Below are 27,729 nucleotides of genomic sequence, written 5' to 3'. Positions count from 1 at the left end.
TTCTCGATCTTATCTTGTTCCTAGTGATAAGTGTATGCATTACAATATATTGCTCAATTAGATGAGTTGACACAAGATAGCAGTAAATAAAATTTATTATTCTTCCGCGCTTTGTATATTCTGTCAAAAAGGTGTAATTCTAGTTCCACTTGCTATTATCGATCGGGTACTTCATATTATTTGTTTCGGCTATATTTAAAGTAGCGAAGTCTTGATGATTCAGATGTCATATACAGGGTGTTCGGCCACCCCTGGGAAAAATTTTAATGGGAGATTCCTAGAGGCCAAAATAAGACGAAAATCAAGAATACCAATTTGTTGATGGAGGCTTTGTTAAAAAGTTAGTAACGTTTAAAGTTCCACCCGAACTGAATTTTTTTTTCGAAAATGCGCAGGATTTCGGGGGGTATGTCTATTCATCAAAAGTGATTGTAATTGACCCCCGCAACTGAAAATAATTTTTCTAGAACGATTTGAAATTTTTGAATTTAATTATTAATAACTTTTTAACGAAGCCTCCATCAACAAATTGGTATTCTTGATTTTCGTCTTATTTTGGCCTCTAGAATCGCCCATTAAAATTTTTCCCAGGGGTGGCCGAACACCCTGTATATCATTGAAAGTGACGGAATAGTTCGACATTCGACGAAGACTGTAGTTCATGCTGTATAGTTAGTATATAAAGCGTCGGTGGTACTGTATCTTATCTCATTCGAAAATTTCTGTGGTTTCTGTAACATACACGCGATTGTGCCTCGGTGTATTTCGATACCAGTCGGATTGGACCGATTTTGCGCGAAATTTTGTTTCAAGTGTCAAATTTTGAAACACTCCCATAATTATTAACCTATACAAATATGGGTCTGTTGTCTGAAGGAAACCCTTTATCTTGGGAGGAAACGAAAAACCTCGCGGAACATGTACGAAAACACGGAATTATTCAATTTATTAACTTATACAAGAGGCTCAGAGACAGGCAAGGTGATATACTCAAATGGGGTGATGAGGTAATAACCATTTTTCGATTTCTAAGATTCATTAAACACTTATAAACTTGTTTTGCAATGTCATGTCATAGAGTTAATTGTCATGAACGATTAAAAAATATACTATCTCATGTACACTATGATTACAAATTGCACAATATTATTCAATATATATTATTAACACATGGCTCAATTTTTATTTAAAAAAAATTGAATTATACGTTGAAATTATTATTTTTTAATTCATAAAATAATATAATTATATTGTTCTACTACATGTATCATCGATCAAGAAAAATTCCTTTTTCTAACCGAATATTTTTGTATTTCACATTATATAGGTTTTTATTAACTCTCATATGTTTTGTTATTTATATAAGAATATTATATTTATTTGTCTTTACTTTCAATAAATTATTCAGTCATTATTAATACCAGTAATTAATAGATGTTATAAGCTGTAACAGGTTTTGAACTATTATAAGCCATAACCTTCAGTTTTTTCATTTCAGTTATACTTCAATATTTCTAGGTAAATGAGTCAACACTTTTGATTTAACCATGTGATTTCACTAATACCATTCAATATGGTCAATGTTATCAATATATCTTCTAAACTTGTTTTAATGTTAACAATTAAGATTAAATGGTTATAGTGTTCTTAATATTCTATTCATTGATTTAATACAGGTAGAATATATGCTTATTAAATTTGATGATGAAGCAAAAACTGCAAAGCTTAGTTTAAGGGCTGTAGAAATATTGAAAACTTTAAATGAAAAAGAATATAATGATCCAGAGTAAGTATGTTTTTCTTCTTCTATGAATGAAAAATTAAAACTTTAAACAATAGTGTATTATTTTCAATTGTATGAAAAATAAATAGTACTCATATTCTAGTAATACATATTTTTTTTACAGTAATATTAAATCATTATGGAGACCTGAGTATGGAGCTTATATGGTTGAAGGAACACCAGGAAAACCGTATGGAGGTCTATTAGTCCATTTTAATGTTGTTGAAGCCAATATGAGGTATAGAAGGCAAGAAGCTACAAAATTACTTCAACCCAATGAAGTTTTAATGTCTCTAACCAGTTTTCCAAGGTAGATAAAGTAATATTGGTATTATAATATAGTAGTTGTATAGTGTTTTTTCAGAGAAATTAATTAATATCTTCTTCTACAGAATAGGAGCATCTGATTTTACAGATCCTCCTACACAACCAACACCAAACACTGGTGTATCAAGAAGTTTATTTTTCCCAGATGAAGCTATATATCCAGGTCATCCGCGATTCAAAACATTAACAGGCAATATAAGACAACGACGCGGAGAAAAAGTTGCTATAAACATTCCTAGTGTGTATTTACTATATTTAATATTTTTGTAAACAACACAATTGGGCTGGAGCATAACACAAAGGACTTATTTACAGTTTATAAGGATAAGAATGTTCCAAATCCATTTAAAGAAGATTTTGGTGCCTTGATTAATGATGAGTCTAAGAGTGCAGCTAAAGAAGATCATATTTATATGGATGCTATGGGTTTTGGAATGGGATGTTGCTGTTTGCAACTTACATTTCAAGCTTGTAACATAGAAGAAGCAAGGACATTGTATGATCAATTAACACCCTTATGCCCAATAATGGTTAGTAACACGTAACGATATTGTTATGTTTTCTTGAAAAATGAAAACATAAAGATAGCATATTCTTTCGCGCATACGTTACAGAACATTTGTTTAACATTCGACAGTTGGCTCTAACCGCGGCTAGCCCATTTTATCGAGGATATATAAGCAATGTTGACTGTCGATGGAATGTGATATCGTGTTCTGTTGACTGTAGAACACAGGAAGAACGTGGTTTAAAGCCTCTAAAGGAAAACAAATTTAGAATCAATAAATCTAGATATGACTCTATTGACTCATATCTCAGCGAACAAGGAGAAAAGTACAATGATGTTCCTTTGACATATGATGATGAAGTATATAAACAACTTTTGGATAATGGAATCGACAAATTATTAGCACAACATATAGCTCATTTATTTATCAGGGACACTGTATCTCTATTTTCTGAAAAAGTGTATCAAAATGACCAAGAAGATACCGATCACTTTGAAGTAATAATTGTTGTTATTACTACTATTATTGCAAGTATATAATTTTTATACATTAATGTATAAACAGCAAATGTAAAATTCCAGAACATCCAATCAACTAACTGGCAAACAATGCGATTTAAACCACCGCCGCCAAACTCTCCTATAGGATGGCGTGTTGAATTTCGCCCATGCGAAGCTCAAATTACAGATTTTGAAAATGCTGCGATAGTCTGTTTCGTTGTTCTCCTTACAAGAGTTATCTTAAGTTATAAATTGAATTTATTGATACCAATTAGTAAAGTTGATGCAAACATGGCTAGAGCTCAAAAGAGAAACGCAGTTAAGGCGGAAAGATTTTGGTTCCGCCGAGATATTACATCGGATGCAAAAAACCAAGATGGGCAAGCAGAATACACAGAGATTACCATTAATGAAATTATCAATGGAAAGGTATTACTTTCTTCCGGTAAATGAAACTAATTGCATAAATTACATAAATAAAAACACATCTGGTTTTAGGATGGTGTCTTTCCTGGCTTAATACCACTTGTAAATTCGTATTTAACTAGTATGGATATAGATGCTGATACCCACTGTACTGTACAATCATATATGAGACTAATACAAACAAGAGCTTCTGGAGAACTATTGACAACTGCTGCATGGTTAAGAAAGGAAGTTATTTCACATCCAGCATACAAGTAAGTACTTTGCGCGTGTAACTTCAAAATTACAAAAATGTATCGTTATATAATCAATCATATTATCTTAACACAGAAACGACTCTGTAATAACACAGCGCATCAACTACGATTTATTAAAAAAAATACAGAAAATTGCTACAAATGAAATATCCTGTCCAGAATTACTTGGCACGTGTATATCATCTAAAACTAATGAAACAATACCTGCAGCAGTTGCAAAAGCAGAAAAAATTCCACTATGAAAAGTTGATAGCAATACACTTACATAGTTCATAGATAATTTAGATGAGATTTTAATTTATACACTTCGTATATTGTACATATATAACGTAAGTAACAAGTATTCAGGCACAATACTTAATGTTGGGTGTTTGCAATCAATCATTTGACAGTTTTATAAATAGTTACATTCCGTAAAATAATTTTACTATTAATGTATTAAAAATGCGTTCGTTTGTAAAGATGTTAATGCTTTCAAGTTTAAAAAAATTATAATGTAAAGTTTGTTTATATAGTTTATTTATACGTAAATAATAAATTACAAAGGAACATATATTTTGTATTTTAATGTCAAAAAAATAAAGTAAAACAAGAAACATTTATCTATAAAAGTATATTGCATTTTATGATTACAAATATATTTCCACTTATTTATTATAAATTCTGTCTCTATGTAAAAGTAAAAAGGACACGGTTGTCCATTGTTTGTATTACTATAGTTTCTTATGTACCAATATTATATTGTTTATGATCAACATTATTGTTTATTTTTATTTCTCAAAAGGTATCCATTTTTCTATTACTCTACTATGTACAATTCTCAGATCAAAAAATTCGAGCATATGAAAATTTGTATTACAAAGATCAAGTATAAATCATGTATGTTTAAAAATTTTTAAATATTTCACATACCTATTCTTTCCCTGAATTAGTCCTATATGAAATATAAGTATTCCATAACAAAGCTACTGCTTGTACTATTAAGACTTGGTATTGCAAAGGTATAAAATAAAAGTTGAATAATTGTACAGTAGGCCAGATCTGAAAAAATGTTGCATTCACAAGTGTTAAAAATGCACAATGGAATTTTATATAAAATTTATCTTACTATACATATCATTGTATGTTACCTTATAATTATTCTTTAAAATTTCAGGATATTCACTTTTTAATTTTGTTTTTACATGTTCTAAATCACTTTCTCGTAACATACCAATTGTAGATAATAAAACTAATAAAAATGAAGGTGCAAAGAACAGTTGATCACAACATACTTTCTTTAATACTACAATTCCTCCTCTAGAACCAATATATTTATCTAGTATTCCATACCAGGTTCTTGTTACAGGACCCTGTTATATGATTTTAAATCAATAAAATTAACATATGAAGTGTGCAATTATAGCTGAATATTCAGTGTATAAAAACACTTTTATATTACAACTACTTACAGCAATAAAAAAACCTATACATCCAAACTGGGCTGTTCTTATAAAATCTAATTCGCTAATTTTTTTTCGTTCAATTACATTTTGTGCAATCTGATCCCCGAGTGCCATGAATGTACCTATCCATATAACAATACAAACAATCACTAATGCAAGTTACAATTGTATATACGCGATATAGAACATCTGATTCTATTACCAGCTTGGATAGCTTGAGTGCTTAATGGATATTTTGATAATAATCTTTGATATATCTTTATTATATTCGACATGTTCGTCGAAAATGTTATTACTATTCACTCAAATTGTATTATTTAAATTCGTTGCGTATATACCTTTACCTACGTAAAAAAGCTTTTAGATTAAATTTCCATCGAATAATGTGTACATACATTAATGTCTTTGATAAATACGTTCTTAAAATATGACTGATTGAAAAATGCAAAGTGCAGTAATTACTTGGGCTTCATTGAATTTTAATTCATGAAATTATACCTTGTATCTATGTTACACACGCGATTCCACTTATACTATTCGTATTATGTAAACTATGTATAAAATTCTAGTTTTTTACGTATTCCATTTTTAAAACTTTTCCTAACAAATTACTACTTTCTTTATTTATCCCATATAAGTTCCCATTGCATTATTAATAATTAACAATACATGCAGTTATTATATCAAGTCTTGGGTCAAACCATAGACAAGGACACAGACAATGTATTTAGAATAGATTGGAACAAACTTAGCAAACTTGGAACAATATTATTATTTATGTTTTTTCAAGAAGTGAAAAGGGAACTAAAAATAAAGCCCTTTTGGGAGATTTTGCCTTAGATGCGTTTGTTTTTATTATTGCGTTAGACAAACTGAAATACCAACCTAATGAAAATCAGTGATCGGTATTTCAATTCGTGTAACACCATCTTCCATAAAATGCTAGTTTCAAGGTAAATACTATTGCAGGAAGTAACTTAAACATCGAATGTTTTGATTCAAACTGTAAAGTGTAAAAATAAATCTTATGTCCTTGTCACATTTCCAGGAAACTGAACGATTCATTCAAGTAGACTGTACAGACACGTAAAAGTTCGACGTAAACAAAATGTTATCGAAAACGAACGTTACATTACCGGGTACATTACTACATTTCTGTTGTAATGAAGTTTAAGCATTACACAGAAGCAATACTTCGATTAATAATTTTATACTTGCAGATGTTCCACTACCACTTTCCTTGCTCATAATCGCATTATTGTCTTTGTGTTTTGCTAATAGTTACAATGGTGAATTTGTATTCGATGATTCTGAAGCTATTGTAAACAATGAAGATGTACAAACAACTCCTCTCTGGGATCTATTTAAAAATGATTTTTGGGGAACTAAACTAACTTACAAGCAAAGTCACAAATCATACAGACCATTTACAATTCTGTCTTTTAGGTAAAACTGTGTTTATAAAAAATATATTTGAATATCCGTTACATAGAGATTTTAACTCTTTTTAGATTACACTTCTGGCTTCGTGAAATTTTAGTAGCTCAAGATTATCATATAGTAAATATTATTCTACATACGATAGTGTGTTTGTTGTTGTTGCCTGTATTTAATATAATATTGGGCTCAAAAGGAAAAAACATTGCAGTTTATGCTACTGTATTATTTGCTGTTCACCCAGTGCATACAGAAGCTGTAAGAAATATTGATAGAATTAATATATTCTTTTTCTCAAATAAAAGCTCAATTTTAGCCATCTCTTGTAACATTCAGGTTTCAGGTATAGTAGGTAGAGCTGAATTGCTATGTGCTCTATTCATGTGGCTATCTATTTTGCTGTACAACTATTCAATCTTTGCAAAGAGATTATTATACAGATGGTGTAGTATGTGTGGTTGCATTACAGCCATAGCAATTTCAATGCTATGCAAGGAAACTGGAATTACAGCAATTGTAAGAAACATGAAATATTTGTTATGTGTTAGTTGGTTTCATTAATTATAACTTTTTCCAGGGTATTTGCAGTGTATATGATCTTGTAGTAGTAAATAAAGTATTACCATCCAATGTGGTCACATTTATGGCAATTAAACCTTCTTATACAGAAATAAAGAACATTATTGAGCGGAAACAAAAATTATTGATCAGGCTCTTTATACTTTTTGTATCTGGTTTGATACTCATAGTTTCAAGATTCAGTGTTATGGGATTTAAAACTCCTACTTTTCAGCATATTGATAATCCGGCATCATTCATAGACAACATGTTTTTACGAATGCTGAATTACAGTTACATTTACTGTCTAAATGCATGGCTATTGATATGTCCTGAATGGTTGTGTTTTGACTGGTCTATGGGTTGTGTACCTTTAATCACTACATATGATAAAAGAATATTTTTTGTTCTTATTTTTTGGCTGATAATTGGCATACTGTTTACATACACTTTCAATCAGCACGAAGAAAAGTTTGTAAGGTAATTACATTGTTATAAATGTCCGAAGTTGTAAATCTACTGTAAAAAAAAATGTTTTTTCTTTACAGATTTACGATTATGGGACTGGCAATATTAGTCTTTCCGTTTCTGCCAGCTAGTAATATCTTTTTCAATGTTGGTTTTGTGTTAGCTGAGAGAACCTTGTACATTCCTTCTGCCGGTTATTGTCTTTTATTTGTTATTGGATTACATAAAATTTGTAATCGTATTTCTATCCAGTATGCGCTATTAGCATACACAATTTTAATTTCGTTATTCTTCGTGAGATCGTGGATACGAAGTGACCAGTGGAGAAACGAAACATCGCTTTTCAGATCAGCATTACATGTTTGTCCATTAAACGCTAAAGTTCATTACAATATTGCCAAAAATGCTGCTGATGCCGGGAATTCTACATTGGCACAGTACGCGTACGAAGAAGCTTTAAGGTATAACAAAAAGTTCAAGCAACATGTTTAAGAGTAAAATGACGAGACCGACATAATTTCTATATCTTTTGAATAGATTAAATCCCCAATATGCACAAGCTATGAACAACCTCGGTAATTTGCTCAAAGATCAAGGAAAATATTTAGAAGCAGAAACGTTGTTTAAACGGGCTATAGAGCTGCAGTAAGTCTGATTACAACCGACTATTTGAGATGCAAGGAGAATGGGAAAGTTTATGTAGTCATTCCTGAAACTTTTGATTAGAAACATAGTGTCATTAAGTTGTGAGTTTTAGGGAAGACTTTGCTACAGCATGGATGAATTTAGGTATCGTCCTGTCGACTCTAAAGAAGTATGAGGAATCTGAACAAAGTTATTTAACGGCCCTATCTCATAGAACCAAATATCCCGATTGCTTCTATAATTTAGGCGTGCTGGTTAGTAGAATGTATATCGATTTGATTATGTGAAACTATCCGTTCTGAGCGAAACAATTTTGATTGCAGTATTTGGAAAAAAAAAATTATGATAAAGCATTAAAAGCTTGGGAATCTGCTACCAGACAGAGGAAAACTCACAGAAGAGCATGGACGAACATGATATTACTACTTGATGATTTAGGTATCTGAATAAAATCAATTGCACATTTATTCATGTATATTATAATGTACGCATGATTTTAGGTATGCGCGAAGACGCACTAAATGTAGCAATTCAAGCTTTACAATTTTTACCGGACGATGCCTCTATTCATTTTAATATTGCAAATATATTAGGCAAAGCTGGAAACTTTGTAGAAGCGGAAGTGCACTTTAAAAATGCAATATCGAAAAATCCTACAGACTCTATGTTTTACACAAATTTAGGTAAATTTGAAAATTTGGAAATTGTTATTTAATGTTTATGTTAAACGTTTATATCGGTTAAATTTAGGTGTATTGTACCACCGATGGAATAAACTTAACGAAGCGGAACATATGTACAAGAAAGCGTTAGAAATTAAACCAGAACTTCATAGTGCAAGAGATAACTTGAGAAAATTGTATTCTCTGAAGTCATCAATAAAATAATTTATTTTTTAGTACAGTAAAACTATAAAATTGAAATTACCGATTCATATATCTTCTATTTTTCTCGCGAGTTCCGTATTTCGTGGATAGGCGTACGCTTTAAAGTTTCCAATCTTTTTTTTGCCAATATAATTGAAAGATTTGAAACACGCGTCACAAAAGTAACAAGGATTGTGTGGTATTCTCTCGTGTTCCATTGTGATCCACTGTACACTGTACACACCACATATCATACAAAACTTAGAAGACGTAGGTCTTAATCTTACTATCTGCGGGTATGCGGCTACGGCTAAATCATCGTCGGAATTAATCAGCCTAAAGATGATTAAACAATTTCAATTGATGCTAAACATAGGTCTATTTTAAAATTCAAGATTTCCACACAATTTAATCGAATTACCTTGAATCACTGAATACGATCAAATGCTCGCACCCGCCTTGGTGTTTATACACCCATGGATAACCAAATCTTAAAAACAGAGAATCTATTCGAGAATTTTCCATTATTGCAGTTCGAAAAGGCCCTAATTTTGGCCGCCTTTTTGCCCATTCTTGAATTACTGTACTGTAATCAACATTTGTTGGCTGCCTACTGTCATTATAAAAAGTGTCTTCAATAAAAAAGAATCCTGATTTATAAACGTCCTAAAATAATGAGAGATGTTTTAAAATATATAATATATATATCATAATCTCATAAATTACACAGAGATTACAAATAAAAAAAATTACTTTTGCCATAGGTCCTACTGCATTGTCCAAATTGTTGCTACATTCTTTAGAAATAGTGTAATCAGCAATGCAAGGTATTTTATCTTTCAATTGAGCAAGTGTCTGAGATCCTAATATAGCTGTTACATTATTCAATCGAAGTAAAGAACCACATTCTGTCTTTGGCGCATTTCGTGCACGTTGAGCAAAAGGATGATAAATCCTAACAAAGACTAGAATATCTTTACCAGGAGTAGCACATTCACCATCTGATTCTGCTTGTGTTTTTTTGTCATGGGTCTAAACGATAATGTAATAACCATGTATCAATAATATTCCCTTTCCTACATATTTTTTTATATTAAATAGACATTTACTATAAATAATTCACTTTGATACTTGTAAGAGATTCGTTTGGCCCCTAATTTCAATCTGCTTCTTAAATTCTGAATGGTCTGTAGATCCACATCTTCCGGTAATTGAGGATCGAATGCCTCTTGTGTTCTCATTCTCCTAGTATTAATTATTTTTGGCATTTCTCCTTCTACAGTCAAATTGTCGATGCTGACAACAATGTACATATTTTAGAGCAACCAAAAAGTATAGAAACAATCGGTGCAAACAAACAAGTAAGAATACCTGCAGTAATTTGCCAGCATGGACATTTCCTCTTCACCAAGATTAACACCCATAAGTGACAGATAATCTTTTTTGTCTCTTTTCATAGGTATAAAACAATCTGTCGATGTTATCATAGTTTTATATTCATCGAAATATTCTTTTATGTGAACTCTTGGTGATGCATTGTTATTGTATAATCTATATACGTCATCCATGGGGAATGTTTTTGAACAACAATACGTAATTCGTAAAGTAGAAAACGAATTTTGTGCGCACACAAAGATCTATTAATTTGTTCCGAGAAATATGGCACGCCAAACGTATACCCTTCTCCTTCACGACAATCTTTTAAAACGTAAATAGTCGTCCGCGAATGAAATGTTAGATGGTGTTACTTAAATTTTGGAATAGGTTATCAATCTGATCAAATATAGTGAATAGATTTAAATACCTATCGTTGAATATTAATACATTTAGTTAGAATGAAATTTAGCTATAATGATGAAATAATATTTAAGTTCAGGATATAAAATTAAGTTTTAAAACTATTGGTTACATAAATAGATGTAAACTTCCATCCATGTTTCAGTGGAAATAAAATACCAACGGAAGATGCAACACTTAGAATGGTACTAATTGTCATATTAAAGTTATTTTTATGTAAACAGACATATGCGACTAGTTAAGGAATTCAAATTAAATAAATTTAAACTAGAAAACTACTATATAGAAAAAGTTTCCACCTAAGCCATAGGTGTAATATAAAAATGATATATCTTAATGAAGACTGACGATAATTTTCCAATAATTACAGATTATTATTTGGTATACTATTTATGTTATTAGATTCGATAATATTATTATTGTGATCCTTTTTATAGGAAGTTTCACACATACTGGTGATGCCATCTACCGGTCTATAAACCGTATTATTTCTTTGCAAACTTGGACATTCTACCATAGATGGCACGCCCATCCTTTTCACAATAATGCCTTCATTTTTATTAAGAAAATGAAGTTTGACTAAATATTAATCCAAAATTTACAAGTCTAAGTTAATACATATTACACGTAAATGAATGTAAAACTATGTATGTATATAAAGAAAAATAGAATGAGTCGTTATAACGTCATTCGATGATAAAACTGAGTACTGTTCCGCTACAAATTTGAGCGTTTAGCAATTTGATCCATTCATCGAAATTAAGAATTGCGTTGAGGGATGTAGTTAATACTTGTCGATAATAGAGCTGTTTGTTTGGAAACATTGTGTTATTGTTGGCATAAGCATTTTTTAATCTTTTCGATAATGCTATTTATTGCCAACATGTCATTTTGGATCTACGTATTATTCGGTCGTAATTAAGAGACTTTGTACGCTTCAGTATGTCAAAGTATCATGGTATTCACGGTTTGAACGGTTATGAACTACCGTCCATAAGACGCAGGACATTTCGGTCGTCCATCTTGGAGAAAGTAAATTGAGATAAATACAAGTACAATTTTTTGAAGCGACCTTATTGTTTTCTTTCATAATTGTTAATTCGTTTTTACTTGGCACTCATTAAGTATCCAATGACTTATGGACGGGAGTGTATCTGCATTTTCGAAGAATTACCTTCCAATTTGTGCTTCCCCCCTCAGAATTTCGAAAATTTATCTCACGCTCCATATACCAGTATCTAAAAATTCATACGAACCTTCTACCGAAACACCATCGGGAACTCCGGAAAGTGTGTTCATGCAGACAGCGGGAGAATCAGAATAAGACAATGAACGTAAGTCACGAGGGCACAATGAAGAGGCGTAAACCACGGTTGCTCACGGTGCAGTGCTCTCGCCAATGGTCCGTGCGAATGTGGCTCCGCCTCTTAAGCGTGGCCAGCTTTCCCCTCTAGTATCCATCGTGATTGTCGGCTGCGCTTGGTCGAGCGTGCGCACCAGTGTACACTCTCTCACACACACACACGCGCGGCATCTGTACTACGGAAGCACAACGGACTGATCGCTACGAATGCGCAGAAGTGTACGCGACACGTCAATGTGAGCGGCCACCGATTGGTCGTCGACCACTTGCAGCCCTCTCGGAACAAATGCAGTCCATTCTTCTCCCACTTGCATTCGGTCACGGATCTCTTCTCTCTGTTTCGTCGTCCGTCCTCCTTCGACCTCTTTCCCTCTAGACGGAGTTACTCTTTCTCTCCGTCCCGTTTTTCCCTAAATGATTTTCACGTCTCTCGGTCGCTCTTGTTGCACGGGACGTGCACGACCACGCGCATCAAAGCACGTAGGTGGGATGAGTCTTTCGCTCGTATTCTGGCGAACACAAGGATACAGCTCTCGGTGAGCACGCGGTCGCGCGTTCACACATGAGAGAAGAGACGACTACCACAGGCAGCGGGCGGGGGTCGCGGTTCTAAGGCCACGCTAGTAGCCGGAGAGGAGATTTCTTATTTCTGCTCTGGTAAATCTGTCGCCCCAGTCAGTGAGGCAGCGAAGGGCGAGCCGCGCACCATTGACCGTGTCCGTGCTTCTTTTTTCGTCTCCTCTAGTTGCGATCCGGCGTTCTCCGTTTCTCTCGCCCTTTATTTCTCCCGCGCGCACACAAACAAACAGCACATCGTCTCATCCTTTCTCGCTCTTTCTTCTATGGTAGAGCAAAGCGGCGTGTACACGGACACGGACACGGCCACGGACACGGTACTGCACGTTGTTTGCACCGGTGTTATTTACCGTCAAGCTACATTGTCGCGTTTTTCCCGCGTCGAGTGTCTTTCCCCGGCCCGCGCGAATCAACGACGCGGTTCGCCAGTTACCATCTTCTTTCATCGGCCGGTGACGCGGTACCCCGTGGTTCTCCGGTTTACGTCGTTCCGCGCGAATGAAGAATCAATTGACGGCCGTTGCACTAGCTTTTCTCGCGTTGCGTCAGTGAAGTGCCTCGTTTTTGTTGTGGCGTAGTTCGGTGAGCTGGTTACGCTGCTGGACGCGAGTGAAAGCTCGCCGATGTTTACTGGAGGAAAATGTAAAATTGAAGGAATGTTTGTACAAACAGCGCAGAGGACATAAAGACTCGCCTGAGAGAGTTTGCGGGTTAAACAACTCAACCGGACTAGGTGTTTCGGAGACACTGGATTTGCAAGTTAGAGGATTCCTTGCTCTGAGAGTTCAAAGGACACTTAGATCGCGAGACAGAGAACTTCTCGGACCAAGAGTCCAATTCGAAACGCGCAAGTATCGGAGAGAAGCTGCTGGAGGTACTCGAGGTTTGCAGAATCACAGAGGAACCGCGTTGCATGTAGCCGACGGCCGCGAGACTGGTCTTCCCAATGGATCCTATAGTTCTAGGTGAGCGATCGGTCCTGCAATTTAGAAGCGACGTAAATACTGTCCCGGTTAACTGTGTAATACGCAATTATGTCATACGTACTCTCTGAATCGGGACCAATTTCGTTTTGGATAATCGAAGAAAAGATGCTCGTAAAACGAACCAAATGTCAGGAACGAGAATTTGCATGGTAGCTGTAATTTATACAGGTGTTGAGTATAGAAACGAACAAGGAAGTCTTAATAAATATGGATCCACGTTACCAATGTTGTTTGGTCCCAGCTTTTTTCAAACCTGTGTAGGTGATCCACGGTTATGAGATTTCGCTGGATGGAGTTTCGAGGCCATTCCGTCGCAGTTGTTCCTCTTTTCCGTGCGTCTTCCACGATAAAAGATTGAAATTGCCGCGCGGCGATTGACGCGTGTGTCGATCAACTTCGACCTAATTGAATTTATAATTAAATGAGACGTGGCGCTTCGTTGTATCTCAGCGGCGCCGTCGGTCGGTCACACTTATTAATTTCGCTGTAACGATAATAAAATAGGTTGCAATTATCGGACTCAACACTGAGCGGTACCTAAGTTGCCAGCGAGCGACGTTCGTTTCAATAGAATCTCTTGTTTACAATTAACAGAAACCACCTACGTTCTTTCTATGGAAGAACGAGCGATAAACGCGCGACAGAAATCTTCGCGTTCGTTAAAACCGCTTCGAGTCAAATCATGTATCTTATTAAGATAACGTTGAACTATCTCTTCTATTTAAGAAACTACAATTGTAGCACTCCCGGCTTTTACGTGACGAATGATGTGATATGCAATCAACCGAATAATCCGCACGAAGAAGGATACGAATTAGTCTATTTATAGAAAGTTTACTGTACTCGTTTCACCAGCAACCTTTGCCCTTGCTGGGCCCCGGATGCCCTCTCTCGGTCCTTATCGCCCTGCTTTTCTTCGTTTTTTCAAACTCTCGACGAAACAGCTACACATCATACGTGGCTCGTCAAAGCGGTGTTTGGTAATTATGCCAGTGGTCTATCCTCGACATCACGAATATCGGAACTGACCGGTCTAACGAGACTGCTTCATAGCTGGTTGCCGATGAGTACACTAGCATAATTTATGTCGCTGATTACCAGTGAACGGTCCAGTCAACTGCGTATTTATGCTCTTCCTAAACGTCTGGACACACAGAGGCCCCTAAACGCTCGATTTTGTTTGTTGTTATTAAAGATTTTCAATGTTTCTCTTCCTCCATTGTTTGTCTATTTGCGATACACGTTGCACGGCTAGAACAAGTGGTGCACAAGAACAGAAAAGCTTGAGACTCGGTCGAAGAGGAATTCTGGTCGAATCAGAAATATTGACAGGAGTCCGGGTATCATGACCTACATTTTGGTAATGCGATCATAAATCACTATGATGTGCCACGTTTGTTGTGACGCGTGAAACGTTGCCGATGACCCAGATCTAACGTTACCCATTCGCGGCAAATCCCGATGATTTTCTTTTTTTACAACGCGCGTATTCCACGCGATGGACGCGCGTCGGAAACGTACGAAATTTCGAGGGACCTTGAACCTGCAACGAGAGATACAATTACACGAAAAAATTCGGTACGACGCGGCGGATCGAACTTTGTACGCGAATCTATCGATATACGCCCAATCGACGCAAAACAAAACGTTCGGAAGTGGACGGAGAATCGATTAAAAAACGGAACCCGATCGCGAAGCGGAACGAATACGCGTGTGGAAATAATGTCCGCGGTTTAAAATGCCTGCGTTATCGGCTTCTACGTTTTTTTTTCTTCCCCTCCGCGATGACGTTGACAATCCCTCGAAGTCATTGACACCAATACACCCATAAACCAGCGCGTACGGTTCAAGACCTTGATACGTTAACGCGATACATTGGAAACGTATGTCGCGAGATAAAGTCGTCCGAGCGTGCTTCTCTCGAGCGGGTGGACCGGGAGATACGCTCGACAATAAAAATTTGTCACGACACTTTGCGACCAACCGATTAACCACAATGCTTTTCCGTTACTTTGCGAAATCGGCGAAAAGCGTTGGATCTCTGTGTTGGCGGGATGAAACAATTGCTACCGAATGTAAACTCTACGCAGGAACACCTGAAATAAGAAATAAACATTTTACTATGCTGCTCGACTGTGTCGAAGTATCCAACTATCTATAGAAAGTTTATTGTTATTAATTCTTACCAAAATCATTTTACAAAAAGCATTGTTTGTTACCATGACTTGAATCGAGAATCAAATTGTTCCCGGGCGAGGGCTCCAGACGCGTTTGATAATATTGACACTGTTGGAAAATGTGCAGTTACAGATTCATTAGTGTTCAATTAGTACCGTTTGTTCCAGTTAAACAAGGAAGCCAGCTTTTAAAGGGTCCAGTTGACAAAGGACTCTGCGTAAATACTTGCAGTAGCTTCTGGAGTTCTCTCGAGCTACCTAAGGACCGTTTCGGTCGATCCTCTCGCGTCCTTCTTAGCTTGAAAAGCATTCGCGACAATTCGTTCTCGACTAATTTCGTTGTACCTTTAAAGTTAATCCTTTGAGATTTCGTGTTTACTCTAACTTCGGTTCCCTTCTGGACACGCGCTTTTGTTCAAACGCTTGTAGGCTTTTTTATTTTATAGTCTGTAGAACGAATGACAACATATCACACATTGGATGTAGCTTTGAGACAGTAATCGATCTAAACAGAAAATAATTCTGGGAAGGCACTGATACCGAGAAGACTTTGTCAATTGGAAGACGCGTATGGTCGAGAAACGATAACGAAAATACATTGCTTAATTTCCATTATCTTCTTCACTTTGACAGTAGAATGTTCTCTAATAAAAAGTTTATTATCCGAGCACCGTCACGCATCGATGATCGAGCAAATTTTTTACGGACATTAGAACGTGTATTTATCTGAACTTTGACCGACTCCAGACGCTAATTCGTGTATTATAGAAGAGGACACCAGACGATTAGATGGCGACCATAAATCGCACAGAAACGTAAGAGACGGTATCGAATGTTATACAACATCGTATTACACGCTGGTGGAATCGATACTGGGATCTTCCGAATCGCTTAATTAAATATTACATAAGGCCGTTATTATTGTCGTCGCACGATTACAGAATACCAGAAAGTGTCATTCAAAACGCATCGTGATACGGCAGAAATCTACGATCGAACGACAGCAAAGTGTCCCGAGCGTTTACCACGACGCGGCTCTAATATTTATTTAAATTATTCGCCGCTCGTCGCGTCATGGATCGGTTATGAAAACGTGACAAGGTGGAACGTATCGTATGGACTATTTCGCCTACAGACAACGATCGTACGGTAAAACGATTCCGAGATGTATCGTTGACAAGTTGTTACTTGCACGATTTGGACGTGCATACCAGTCCCGTGATTCAAAATTTTGGCGATCCGCCATCGGGGGAATCTTCTAATAGCCTATTCCAAAAATTTCGCTCGTCCGTGTAGCATTCGCGCCGGTCAGCAATTTTAGTTTTTAAAATTAGAGTCGATCCTGATTATCCTCGAAGCTGTTCTTCTTGCATCCTGAAACAGTAATAGTCAATTCAATCGCTGTCTGCGTGATTTCATTTTGTTGGGATTTCTACTGCTGCAGACTGCGGCCGACAGTGATCCGCGAAACCCTTCGCCAAAAGCGGAGACACGTTCGAGGGATCGGCGAAGAAAAAGAAGAGATATATACTTTTGGCGGTGCACGTTTTTTGTTCGTCGATCGGATATATTTCGGTCCCACTGTCATCGCGTATTCCAGATGCGAGACCGGGTTCTCGCGCGGAACACGCGCGCGTACACGCACGTGGCGAGATAAATTTTGCACGGATGTATTTTAGGTGCACGAAGAAAGGTATGAAGGAAGAATTATTGGAAAACTTGGCGAAAGGTCGAGAAGAAAAATACAAATCGAGAATTAAACGCGAGTGCTTCTTCGGCGACGTGAAACTGATGAACGCGTTCCTCCTCGGAGAATAAGTAAACGCGTTACATGCGTATTTTGTCACTGATCTTAGAAAAGCATAATTTATCAGCAATTCTCTGTACGATATTTGTATATATTTATATATTTCCACGTGGGTCGTTGGCAATAAGCACCGAATGTTTGAGGAGAGAAGAAGTAACAGAGGCGAATGATGAATACGCGAATCGTTGTTAATTCAGTTCGAGGCAGACGCGTCTAGAAACTGACGAAGCTATGATGAAACTATGTTCGACGAGGTCAAACGGTTATCGTGAAAAATGCACCGCGATTAGCGCATAATTAATTTCCTCTGGCGTGAAGTTACATAAATTTCACGGTTATAAATAGACAATTCGGTAATCTAGGAAAAAATACAGAATTCGTTCTTTCGGCGATAACCCAATTAAATGAATTTCCCTTGTCGCTAGGAAAAATATCGCGCATAAATTTACGTGCAAGCGCGATAACGTCCGATCGGTTGCGTCGCGGCGCGTTCGACGACCATGTGGATTACGCGCGATAACAAGATCGAAGAGTCTTCGAGCGTGGCCGATTTTAGAGCGATGCAAAAATCGCCTCGATTTGCCAAGAATCCTTTTCCGGTGGGAGATAACACTGTTTGGCCGGTGCCCAGGTTATGTGACTTCTGGAAATAATGATGAAGCCTGACAGGCCTATTTCAGAACACTCGCGGATACACGTGGTATAAATCTGGGTGCGTTCGTCTTCAGACATTCTGACTCGATACCGAGATTCGTGGCCCTTCAAAACTGTGACTATAAACTTGAGGATTTTATCAAAAATTATTTTAGATTCACCTTCCATCTTGATTATCTGAAGGGACCAATGGTTTTCCTCCAGGAACCCCTAAAAGTAAATCAAATTTCTGTGTTTAAAAGTGTTCAAATTTTAGGGTTCCGGTACCCTATAAAATTTTCAATTGCAAAATTTGGAAATCATACCTTTCCTCGAAGACCACCTCCGCTCCCAGAGAAATCCAGCTTGCCAAATTTCTTAATTACGAATAGGTCCTCATCAATTTTTACCGAAACCGGTAGATTTCTAGCGTTTCTGTTGACGTTGCATTAATCTCGGGCGTTGGACGATTCCCCGGACAGTTTAAACTTCACGCTCGAGAATTAAGAAGATTTAATTTCTGACGCGCCGCCGCGGCGAACTAATCACTGACATGTGCACCCGGGCACTGCGGAAATTAAATTAAAGATCCGTTTCTATAAAAGCGAGAGAGGCCGACAAAGGGGACGGCGGCTCGGGGGTCGATAATTAGCGAGTGAGTATGGTAGACAAACACTGGTCGCGTTCGGGGGCATCTACGTAAGTGAAACACATGTTTTCGAGGGTGACACTGACATCCATCACTTGTTTCGTGCACGCCCACATCTCGGACCATGCCTCGGCGTTCGCTTTTCTACTTATACACCAGGCTGACTTTTTTGCTCGTCCTTTTGTCCGTGACAATTTGTTTCAACCCCCTCTCGCCCCTGGTATCGTTTTCGCAAATTTCCAGTTACGAAATTAGCGCGATACTTCTTCTTGGGGCTTCCTTGCATTTCTCAGAGAGCACGGGCGACCGCTGGAATTGAAGACGCAAATCACTCGAAATAATTGGAAGATCGTTTATTCGAATTACTTTATCGTTCACCGAGCCACTGCATAATCAGTCTTTCACCTCAATTATTTACTCGTGTTGATAGTATTTTTTAATAACGTAATACCATCGAAACAGTTTACCTTACATGTCATACACAATCGAATCTGTCTTCCTAAACAGCACAATTAGCTACGGAGTCAGTCAGCTCGTTGCAAGAGCTAGTAAACATTAAAGTTAACAGACGCTATGGCCAGACGTTCTTAATTACCGTCGTAATTATTGTCATGCTATCAATCTCGATCGTAAGTACGACTCCCACCGTTTCGCGAATTACATAACTCACGGTTGCGACGGATTCGCTTCTGTACCGTGTACAATAAGACCACAGTTAACCCGCGGAGGAAACGCCGACCTATCTCTCTCTATCTCAGCGCTATCTCTTCTTGGGCTAGCTCGAATTTCCTGGCGGATCGTCGCGGATCGAGGAGGAATATAATCGTTGCAGGAAGATCGAGTGGTCGCATACATCTGCGGGTCGTCGTGTGGAACCCGGCGATCCGGCCATTTCACGCACGCACACGCGTGAACGTCGTCGTGCACGCAATATTATTAGACTTTTTCTCGAGCGTGCGGTGATGAATGGCCGGGATCAAAGGGTCCCGACGCATGTAGTAATTTTACACGCGTGTAATACACGTATTCAGAGCGAGGAGAGAGCGAACGGTGCACGCGTGTGCGACCGTGTGTGCGTGGTTCGCGTCTCTCCGCACATGCGACACTTCGAGGAGGATGATCCCCCGTTCGGGACATCGGAACTTGCGCTTTCGCCGAGGCTGGGTGTGTTGGGTCCTTCGACGATATAGTAATTAACACCGTTGTAGGCGTAGGTGTCCTGTAGAAGTACAAACATGATAATAGATAATTAAATGATCCATAAAAGTCAGCAGTATATTAAAGTTGACTGGGATCAGAAATGCGATCCAATTGTTTATCTTGTACCGGTAATATTTTCTACCCTACTGCGGGAGGGACTGGGGGACAACATTACTAGAAATTTATCACCGACCCGTATAGAATTTCTAGTACTCGAGACCTCGGAGACCTGCAGATTAATGCTTTTGGGGGACAAGAAAAACATTTTTCTTTGAGTAGGCGAGAAAGGGTCCTATAAAATACAAGATAAAGTTTTTTTTTGTGGTACCATTTGCTTCTATTTCACTCTGGCTTATTGTTGCACCTTTTTAACTTTAATTCCTCTTACCCGATTTGTATCGTATGCTCTGGTTGCCCCGAAAAATGAGAATTGCAAATAATTAAAAGTCGTTCTCCAGCAAAGAGTGTAGCTTCATGGTCCGCGAAGGCGGTGACAGAAACAGCAAGCTCCTGAAAAGTCACGAAATTCATCGTAACTGTAAATCCATCAAACTGGCGATTTATCCGTTCATTAATACTCACCTATAAACGAGCCGACTGGGGAGCGCATAAACCACAGAGGCTGTCTCCTGTTTAACGAGCCCGCGCTACTCCTTCACGATCGACTGTTTGCCAGCAAAAAGACGGGGCTTTTAACGCAGCGCGGATCATTAAGTCCAAATCGTTGGAGTTTAACGGGCCACGTCGGGGTCGTTCCACGAATCGGCGATCTGCTGAAAAACCCGTTCCTTTGACCGGGGTGATTCCCGGAAAACCCCCTGGCCCTGTTTCTCCGTCAATTTTTCATCTTGGCGGTTCGCTTCGGTCAGTTTCCACTTTTCAACGATTTCGGTATTATTAATTTTATTATTCTTCAACGTCAGTTCACCCGTTTGTTGAATGAATAAATTAAAGTCGAGATTTAAAGTAGGCGGCCATCGTTGCACAGCGATAACACTCAGTAAACGTCTGATCTCCGAGTTTCGGCTTACGAGCGAACATCCTTTACACTACGTTGAAATTTACAACGTATCAGGTAGCGTACTATAAACTCATTCGCGCAGTCATTCGGTTATTTCAAGTAACGTAACGCGACGTTTCCTTTGAGAAGCATCAATAACATTCGTTGACGGTGGAGCAAAGGGTCGCGCGAAATTCGCCATTACGATGCGAATCGAGGGGGTGCCGGGGAGGATGGGGAGAAAAAAATGGTGGCCCGATGGGCGCGCGTGCAAAAACGCGTCTCTACGGTCGACGGCGTCGGCGTCGGGCGACGGTGCTCCCACTTCCAGGAATCACGGGAGCCATCGTAGGGCCTTCCTTTCCGCCCGCGGTTTTCTTATTTGCTCCTCTTCTTCTCCGTAGTACCTCCGGCTCGGCGCACGGGAAGAGAAACGAAGGGAGAAAGAGAAGAGCCACATAAATTTCCCCACCGGCGGTGTCGGTGTCTCTTCTGTGAACAGGAAAGAGCGTGCTCCGCGTTTCCTCTCCGTCTAGGATCCGTCCGTCCATCTCTCTGTTTCGAGGGACACTGAAAATAACAGAGTGTATGTAAACATAGATTCGCTAAATGCCCGGTTTCCGTGACGGAACGACGCTAAGTCGTTTGCAACTGTCTTTGCGGATCGGTGGTCGAGGAATTTTTGGAAAGGTTACCCCTACTTTGTTCTACGCTAAAAATTTACAAACTACATATATAGAATTGCTTAGAGACAAAGAAACTCGGCACCACATAGTCCAAGCAATTTCTATTGCGGATATTGGAGAAACGTACAAGAAGTTTCCTCTGTTCTCGTGTTTCAGGGAAAGTCAGAATGTAGCCGTGCCCCGGGTTAAAGATAGCTCTTCTTATTATGCTCGTAACGGGTTGTTTGTCTTTGGTTCACGGCCGGTGGAATTTAGGTGGGTTTTTGGAATGCAGTTAAAGGTAATTGGTAAGGCATCGCTTCGCTAATTAAGGGCTGTTACACAAGGCAGATTGGATTAACAGGAGCAACCGACGCGATGATATGGAGACCGAGTACATCTGCATCTCATTAAAACGAACTCCCCAACGCCAGGTGTAAGGCTCGATGCGGTGTATATTATCGCCGCGTTATTTCGGCCTCCCAGCGAATCGATGTTAGATCGTGCGGTTCCTTTGCATTCCGACCGCGCGTTACGAACCTCGACTGTCGACTACCACGATTCTGTTAATCAAAATCGTATTGCTTTTCCACCGCTGAAACGACCGCGAGTCTCGGAAATCGGGGGTGTCGCGTAACCCAAACAGCGAGAGAAAATAAAATCGGGATTTACTGAGAGTTTAATGGGCCCGAAAGCCCTCTCCGTAATCGACTACGACACGTCGACTATAAAAACCCTGACCCAAAAGGTCTGTCTAATCGAGCAGCGCCGTTCATTTTTCTTGTTCGACTCGCTGGCCCTTCGACGAACCTCGAACTGTGAATATATTATGTGTTCGAATTTCTCGCGTTATCGAATCGTACTGACTTCTTGGTGTACTGATGGAACTTGCCATATTTATAGAGTTGTTAATTGTAAGGGTTTAGCGGCGGTAACTTAACTTTAAGGGATATTAAACACTATTAGACATACAAGGAATACCCACTAGCTTTAAATGGTAAAACCCATGATCTGCTACCTAGATCCGATCGACCTTGACAACACGAATATTTCTGTTCTCTGGTGCAGCATATACGCGGATGTAATCCCTCCTTTCCCTCTTTTCCCGGAGCAGAGAGCAACGCGGCGGAGTTGGGTGGGGACCAACAACAACAACAGCAACAACAACATCAACAGCAGCAGCAGCAACAGCAGTATGGCGAGGTGAACCAACTGGGTGGCGTGTTCGTGAATGGGCGACCCCTGCCAAACGCGGTTAGGCTGCGAATAGTGGAGCTTGCACAGCTGGGCATCAGGCCGTGCGACATCTCGCGGCAGCTGCGGGTCAGCCATGGTTGTGTCAGCAAAATCTTGGCCCGTTACCACGAGACAGGCAGCATACTGCCGGGCGCGATCGGCGGCAGCAAGCCCCGGGTGACCACGCCGAAGGTGGTCCAGTACATCAAGCAGCTGAAGCTCAAGGATCCGGGTATCTTCGCCTGGGAGATCAGGGATCGTCTGCTGTCCGACGGCGTATGCGACAAATACAACGTGCCATCGGTGAGCAGCATCTCCAGGATACTGAGGAACAAGGTCGGCGCCGCCACTGCATTGCATCATCATCCCCATCATCCAGCGCATCATCACCATCATCATCACCTGTACGCGGCCGCGGCCGCCGCAGGAGCTGCGCTCTGTCCCGTCCCTTATCCGCCGACGCCTTATCACGCGACGCCACCACCCGCTGTAACGCATCACCATCATCATCATCATATTCCAGGTTCGTAGCTGACAATCTTCTCATTCTCTCTTTCTCTCTCTCTCTCTCTCTCTGTACAAATAGAAGCAACAATTGTATTAGTCAGACGGCTCAACTATAATGTGTAGATAGATGTTTAAATCTCTGACTCGAAAATTTTCATTCCCTTGGTGACCTAGAGCGGACGGTCCATTTTGTTCCGACCCGAATCGTCACGATATCGTTCAGCTCTGTGCGTGACGCGGGTAAGAACAATCAGATGCGGTCTGAAATGTATTCAGCCTTTTGAAATCGTTCGGTTCTAGAGCCCCCTGTTTCACGGATACACCTGAATTTAAGATCACGCGTAGACGAACGCGTGATGCTATTTCTCACGTGTTTATACACGTGTACACGGGTACACGGATTTACAGACACACGAGTACACGTAAACTTAACCATCTTACCATTACAAGAGTCATTTCAATTACATTTTGATCGACACTGCTTCCATGTTAAAAGAAGAAGAAACAGATTATTTTATGCGTTACTTAATTTGTCGCAAATCACACACAAAACAAATCAACAATTAATTCATTAACACCGCTATACGTGTATTACACATTTTCACATGTATCTGGGTACCCGTATACTCGTGTCCATTGCGATCATTTTCACGGGTACACGCACCACGTGTATCCGTGTATTTAAAAACACGTACAAGATCGAAGGCTCTGTTCAGTTCTAGCAGCGAGCTCGCGGGATATCAGGCAACAGTCGCGTCTCTTTCTTCCATCCTGATACGAGCGCTGATTATCGAATTCGCAACAACCCGTTCCTACCAATTCGGTACCGGTGCGTTTCCAGTTGGCCCGACGACGCCGAGCAAGCTGTCGCCATCGTCGCCGACCGCGATCCACGCCGGTCACCAGACGACCACCGCCAGCAGCCTACAGTGGCCGAGTCCTCACACGGTCCACGATATCCTCGCCAGCGGTTGCAATCTGACAGTCAATTCTCCGTCGTCCTCGTCGCCGACCTCGCCGCTCTGCGCGACGGTCAACAACAACCACCATCATCACGGCCATCATCATCACCAGCCTAACGACAACGTTGTCAACAACAACAACAACAACGAGGAATCCAGTGGAACCGGTTACCATCATCCGCACCACCATCACCATCACCATCAACAGTATTACGCGTCGGCCCTCTACCATCATCATCACCATCATCACTCGGACAACGCGACGCCCGTGGTGACCGCGTCTCCCGTCCTCGCCGTTCAATCGATCATGATGCAATCATCCGCGGCGAACAGTCAACCGGCCAGTCCATGTAACTGAGATTAGATTCGTTTTATCGGAAGAAAAGCGTGTCCCTGGTGTCAAGCAACAAGAGAAGAAGTGCAGACGACGAGAGCAACATATATTGTACAAGTGGAATAGGTTCTGGAAAGTGTAGTGAAGAGACACGGTAAAAGGTACTTACTTTTTCTGAACGCGACACGCCCTTGGTGACCGCTTGCTTCTCCTATCCTCACCGTGCAATCATAATGCAGTCTTCCGGGTAGCTGAGAAGTTGTTTCATCGTCGAAGCGTTGTCCCTAGAATCGATAAACGACAGAAGACTTTGTAGAAGTGAAATAGGTTTTGAAAAGTGTAGTGAAGAGACACGGTAAAAGGTACCTTTTGTGAAGATCCGTGAGAACAGAGACGCTGTGGTGCAAAAGAAACAGTTGATCGTCGGAGTCGCTGTTGCGCCATTCTGTAACGAAACAACGCGACGATTACTATGTTGAGCGATCGAAGAACGTTGTTGAATCTTTGATACCAGTGTTCCGAACAATAGAAAGTACGAGAGGGGTATATCACCAGTATTACATATTTTTATCGCCGTGTGCCATAGATTGAATGCCAAGAGTGCCTTTTTTCGAGTGCCATAAAGAAACTTAATTCTATGTATTTACCGTATACGCGACGAACTATGAGAAAACGACGGAACAGGGAGATTGTTACTATTTTTTCGTCCCTTTTGTCCGTTTTCGTACGTTTGCACGAACCTTGCGTAGTCGAGGAAGATATACATAGTGAATCAAAGACCGAACATCAAATCGAAAGGATTATATCGCTATTATTTAACTGATAAACGAGTACAATCGTTTCACTATTGCGTAATCATACGTCTTCTGCCATGTATGGAATGTAACTTTTCTCATTGGGAAATATATAGTTTCCTCGAAGTTAAACGACAGGCTCCACCCTTCAAGTTATCCTTCCAATCCTGCAAAAATGTTTAATATAAATGAAAGTTCAAACTATCGTTTAAGTACCAGGACCTGTTTAACCATTTACCTGTACAAAGATTTTCGCACCAGGACCTGAAACAGCTACAGGTAAGTTGCTTTGGTAGATATTGTCGGTAATTCGCGAATATTTGGTTAGAGACAAGTGTCAGATTACTCTTAGACGTCGAAAGAATTAGTTGGTAATGATGCATCACGGGCGAACTCCCTTCTCGTTGCGTCACGGCATAACTATAATTAACCGAAATTTTTCTGCGGCTGACATTAATCTACTTCCTAGCTCACGGCTCGGTTGGCACGCTGAAGAGTTCGAGAATACAACGGCGCTTTAGATTCCCCGCGATTCCGGACTTTCTTGGCACGACGCGCGCAGACCTTTGAATGATACGGTTCTTTCGCGCGGATGGTCCAAATGGTCCACGATCGAAAGTGCCATTGTTCGGTCCATTAACAGGAAACGAGATTCGATGGAATCGAGATTAAATTAAGATTCAGACCGTCGCGTCGGCACCACCTTAACTATACGAACAGCGACGCATTTGTTCTCGATTTTTTGGCAATTCGTTTCGATTACAAATTTCATTTTGTCTCGTTAAAGATATATATTTCGACATGCAGGGATGATTATGGGCCGCGACGAACCCCAATAGCTCGCACCAATTCCAGCAGAACGCAATCTTTCGCGGCGATCTGTTTAATGGCCACGACTTCCGCGGCTCGAGAGGAAAGTTTGTTTCAGTAACAGCGGGAGAAAAACCGTCGGGATTTAGTTGTCCGTGCTCGGGCAATCGAGTTTCCAATCGATGGAAGCACAAGGTACGTATTCATTTTGGCCAACGCTTGAAAAATGGTCGATGCAATAGTCGGGAGTCCCGCAAATGGGCATAAGAAACAATTAGAGGGCCGCGATCAGATATTAATCTGTACCGCGAATCACGGCACCTCTTGTATAGTAATTTTTCAGTCGTAATTCGTTAACTTCCACCCGAGCATCGAGCGTATTCTTCGACGACGAAGTCCGCGCGTGAGAATCGAAAACAATTACACCAGTCGCAAAGTGCGTATACTGGTACGATTATATTTGCAATATAGCGTTTAGGTCTTTCGCGGGCGTCGCGCGTCTTGTAACATACACGCGTAACAGTCGATAGCGCGGACTGGCGTGATTGATGCTTCCATTCCGAATAATCGGAACCATTTCTCTGTAACCGATGATAATGTGCGCGCAATGTTTAATGAGCTGCGATATCATTCTTAATGCATAAAAGCTTACAACTAAATCAATCGTTTCTTCTCTTGTTTTTCACAGAAGCGGATTTTCCCCGAAGAACGACGCAATTTACCCTCGACTAGCGGGGTGAGATGTTGGTAACTCAATTAAATCTTTGTTAGATCGAGTTAAATATTGATTACATAATCGATAGATTTTAACATGGTATAGATGTAACATGGAATCGTTTCAACCCTCCCTTCCCGATCGAGGGTAAATCGAATTAAACTTTTACATTTTCGAAGTTTCTCAGCCTTAAACGTACAAGCGAGGAATTGATTATCGTTATGGGCACACGCGACTAAAACATTGCCAAACGATACCGAGCCTTCCCAGTGTTTGTAACTCGATAAGACAACAGAT

At 39.6% G+C, this 27,729-nt stretch overlaps 5 protein-coding genes across 6 annotated transcripts; 3 read left to right on the top strand and 2 right to left on the bottom strand.

Moving 5' to 3' along the window:
* The first annotated feature begins 655 nt into the window (after positions 1 to 655).
* On the top strand, positions 656 to 4,246 carry LOC122398689 (glutamate--cysteine ligase catalytic subunit). Its single transcript, XM_043398791.1, has 9 exons — positions 656 to 1,007; positions 1,677 to 1,786; positions 1,908 to 2,093; positions 2,176 to 2,348; positions 2,426 to 2,640; positions 2,748 to 3,116; positions 3,201 to 3,548; positions 3,618 to 3,799; positions 3,876 to 4,246. The coding sequence occupies exons 1-9, from the start codon at positions 858 to 860 to the stop codon at positions 4,042 to 4,044; spliced, it is 1,902 nt and encodes a 633-aa protein (XP_043254726.1). The 5' UTR covers positions 656 to 857; the 3' UTR covers positions 4,045 to 4,246.
* A 228-nt stretch (positions 4,247 to 4,474) lies between these two features.
* LOC122398681 (protein Mpv17) lies at positions 4,475 to 5,947 on the bottom strand. Its single transcript, XM_043398779.1, has 5 exons — positions 5,746 to 5,947; positions 5,450 to 5,591; positions 5,254 to 5,369; positions 4,933 to 5,154; positions 4,475 to 4,843 (listed from the first exon to the last, which is right to left on the bottom strand). Exons 2-5 carry the CDS (start codon positions 5,520 to 5,522, stop codon positions 4,715 to 4,717), a joined length of 540 nt encoding a protein of 179 aa, XP_043254714.1. The 5' UTR covers positions 5,523 to 5,591; positions 5,746 to 5,947; the 3' UTR covers positions 4,475 to 4,714.
* A 125-nt stretch (positions 5,948 to 6,072) lies between these two features.
* On the top strand, positions 6,073 to 9,242 carry LOC122399063 (protein O-mannosyl-transferase TMTC4-like). The gene is made up of 12 exons (XM_043399434.1): positions 6,073 to 6,200; positions 6,296 to 6,386; positions 6,468 to 6,693; positions 6,759 to 6,942; positions 7,021 to 7,200; positions 7,262 to 7,722; positions 7,791 to 8,171; positions 8,248 to 8,355; positions 8,468 to 8,609; positions 8,679 to 8,793; positions 8,856 to 9,038; positions 9,106 to 9,242. The coding sequence occupies exons 2-12, from the start codon at positions 6,356 to 6,358 to the stop codon at positions 9,240 to 9,242; spliced, it is 2,148 nt and encodes a 715-aa protein (XP_043255369.1). The 5' UTR covers positions 6,073 to 6,200; positions 6,296 to 6,355.
* On the bottom strand, positions 6,843 to 11,243 carry LOC122399069 (snRNA-activating protein complex subunit 3). 2 transcript variants are annotated; one of them, XM_043399456.1, is made up of 6 exons: positions 10,593 to 11,243; positions 10,331 to 10,517; positions 9,975 to 10,253; positions 9,643 to 9,887; positions 9,283 to 9,557; positions 6,843 to 6,940 (listed from the first exon to the last, which is right to left on the bottom strand). In XM_043399456.1, the coding sequence occupies exons 1-5, from the start codon at positions 10,787 to 10,789 to the stop codon at positions 9,287 to 9,289; spliced, it is 1,179 nt and encodes a 392-aa protein (XP_043255391.1). In that variant the 5' UTR covers positions 10,790 to 11,243; the 3' UTR covers positions 6,843 to 6,940; positions 9,283 to 9,286. The 2 variants fall into 2 exon arrangements, with proteins under 2 accessions (XP_043255391.1, XP_043255382.1); XM_043399447.1 differs by lacking the exon at positions 6,843 to 6,940 and having other exon boundaries at positions 9,153 to 9,557.
* Positions 11,244 to 13,266: 2,023 nt separating this feature from the next.
* On the top strand, positions 13,267 to 25,890 carry LOC122399881 (paired box protein Pax-1-like). Its single transcript, XM_043400940.1, has 3 exons — positions 13,267 to 13,922; positions 23,189 to 23,833; positions 24,659 to 25,890. The coding sequence occupies exons 1-3, from the start codon at positions 13,904 to 13,906 to the stop codon at positions 25,135 to 25,137; spliced, it is 1,143 nt and encodes a 380-aa protein (XP_043256875.1). The 5' UTR covers positions 13,267 to 13,903; the 3' UTR covers positions 25,138 to 25,890.
* Positions 25,891 to 27,729: the final 1,839 nt, after the last annotated feature.

Source organism: Colletes gigas, unplaced genomic scaffold (assembly GCF_013123115.1).
Source record: "Colletes gigas isolate AHSC1104 unplaced genomic scaffold, ASM1312311v1 Colletes_gigas_Sc00002, whole genome shotgun sequence".
Lineage (NCBI taxonomy): Eukaryota > Metazoa > Arthropoda > Insecta > Hymenoptera > Colletidae > Colletes > Colletes gigas.
This window is presented reverse-complemented; position numbering and strand designations above follow the sequence as displayed.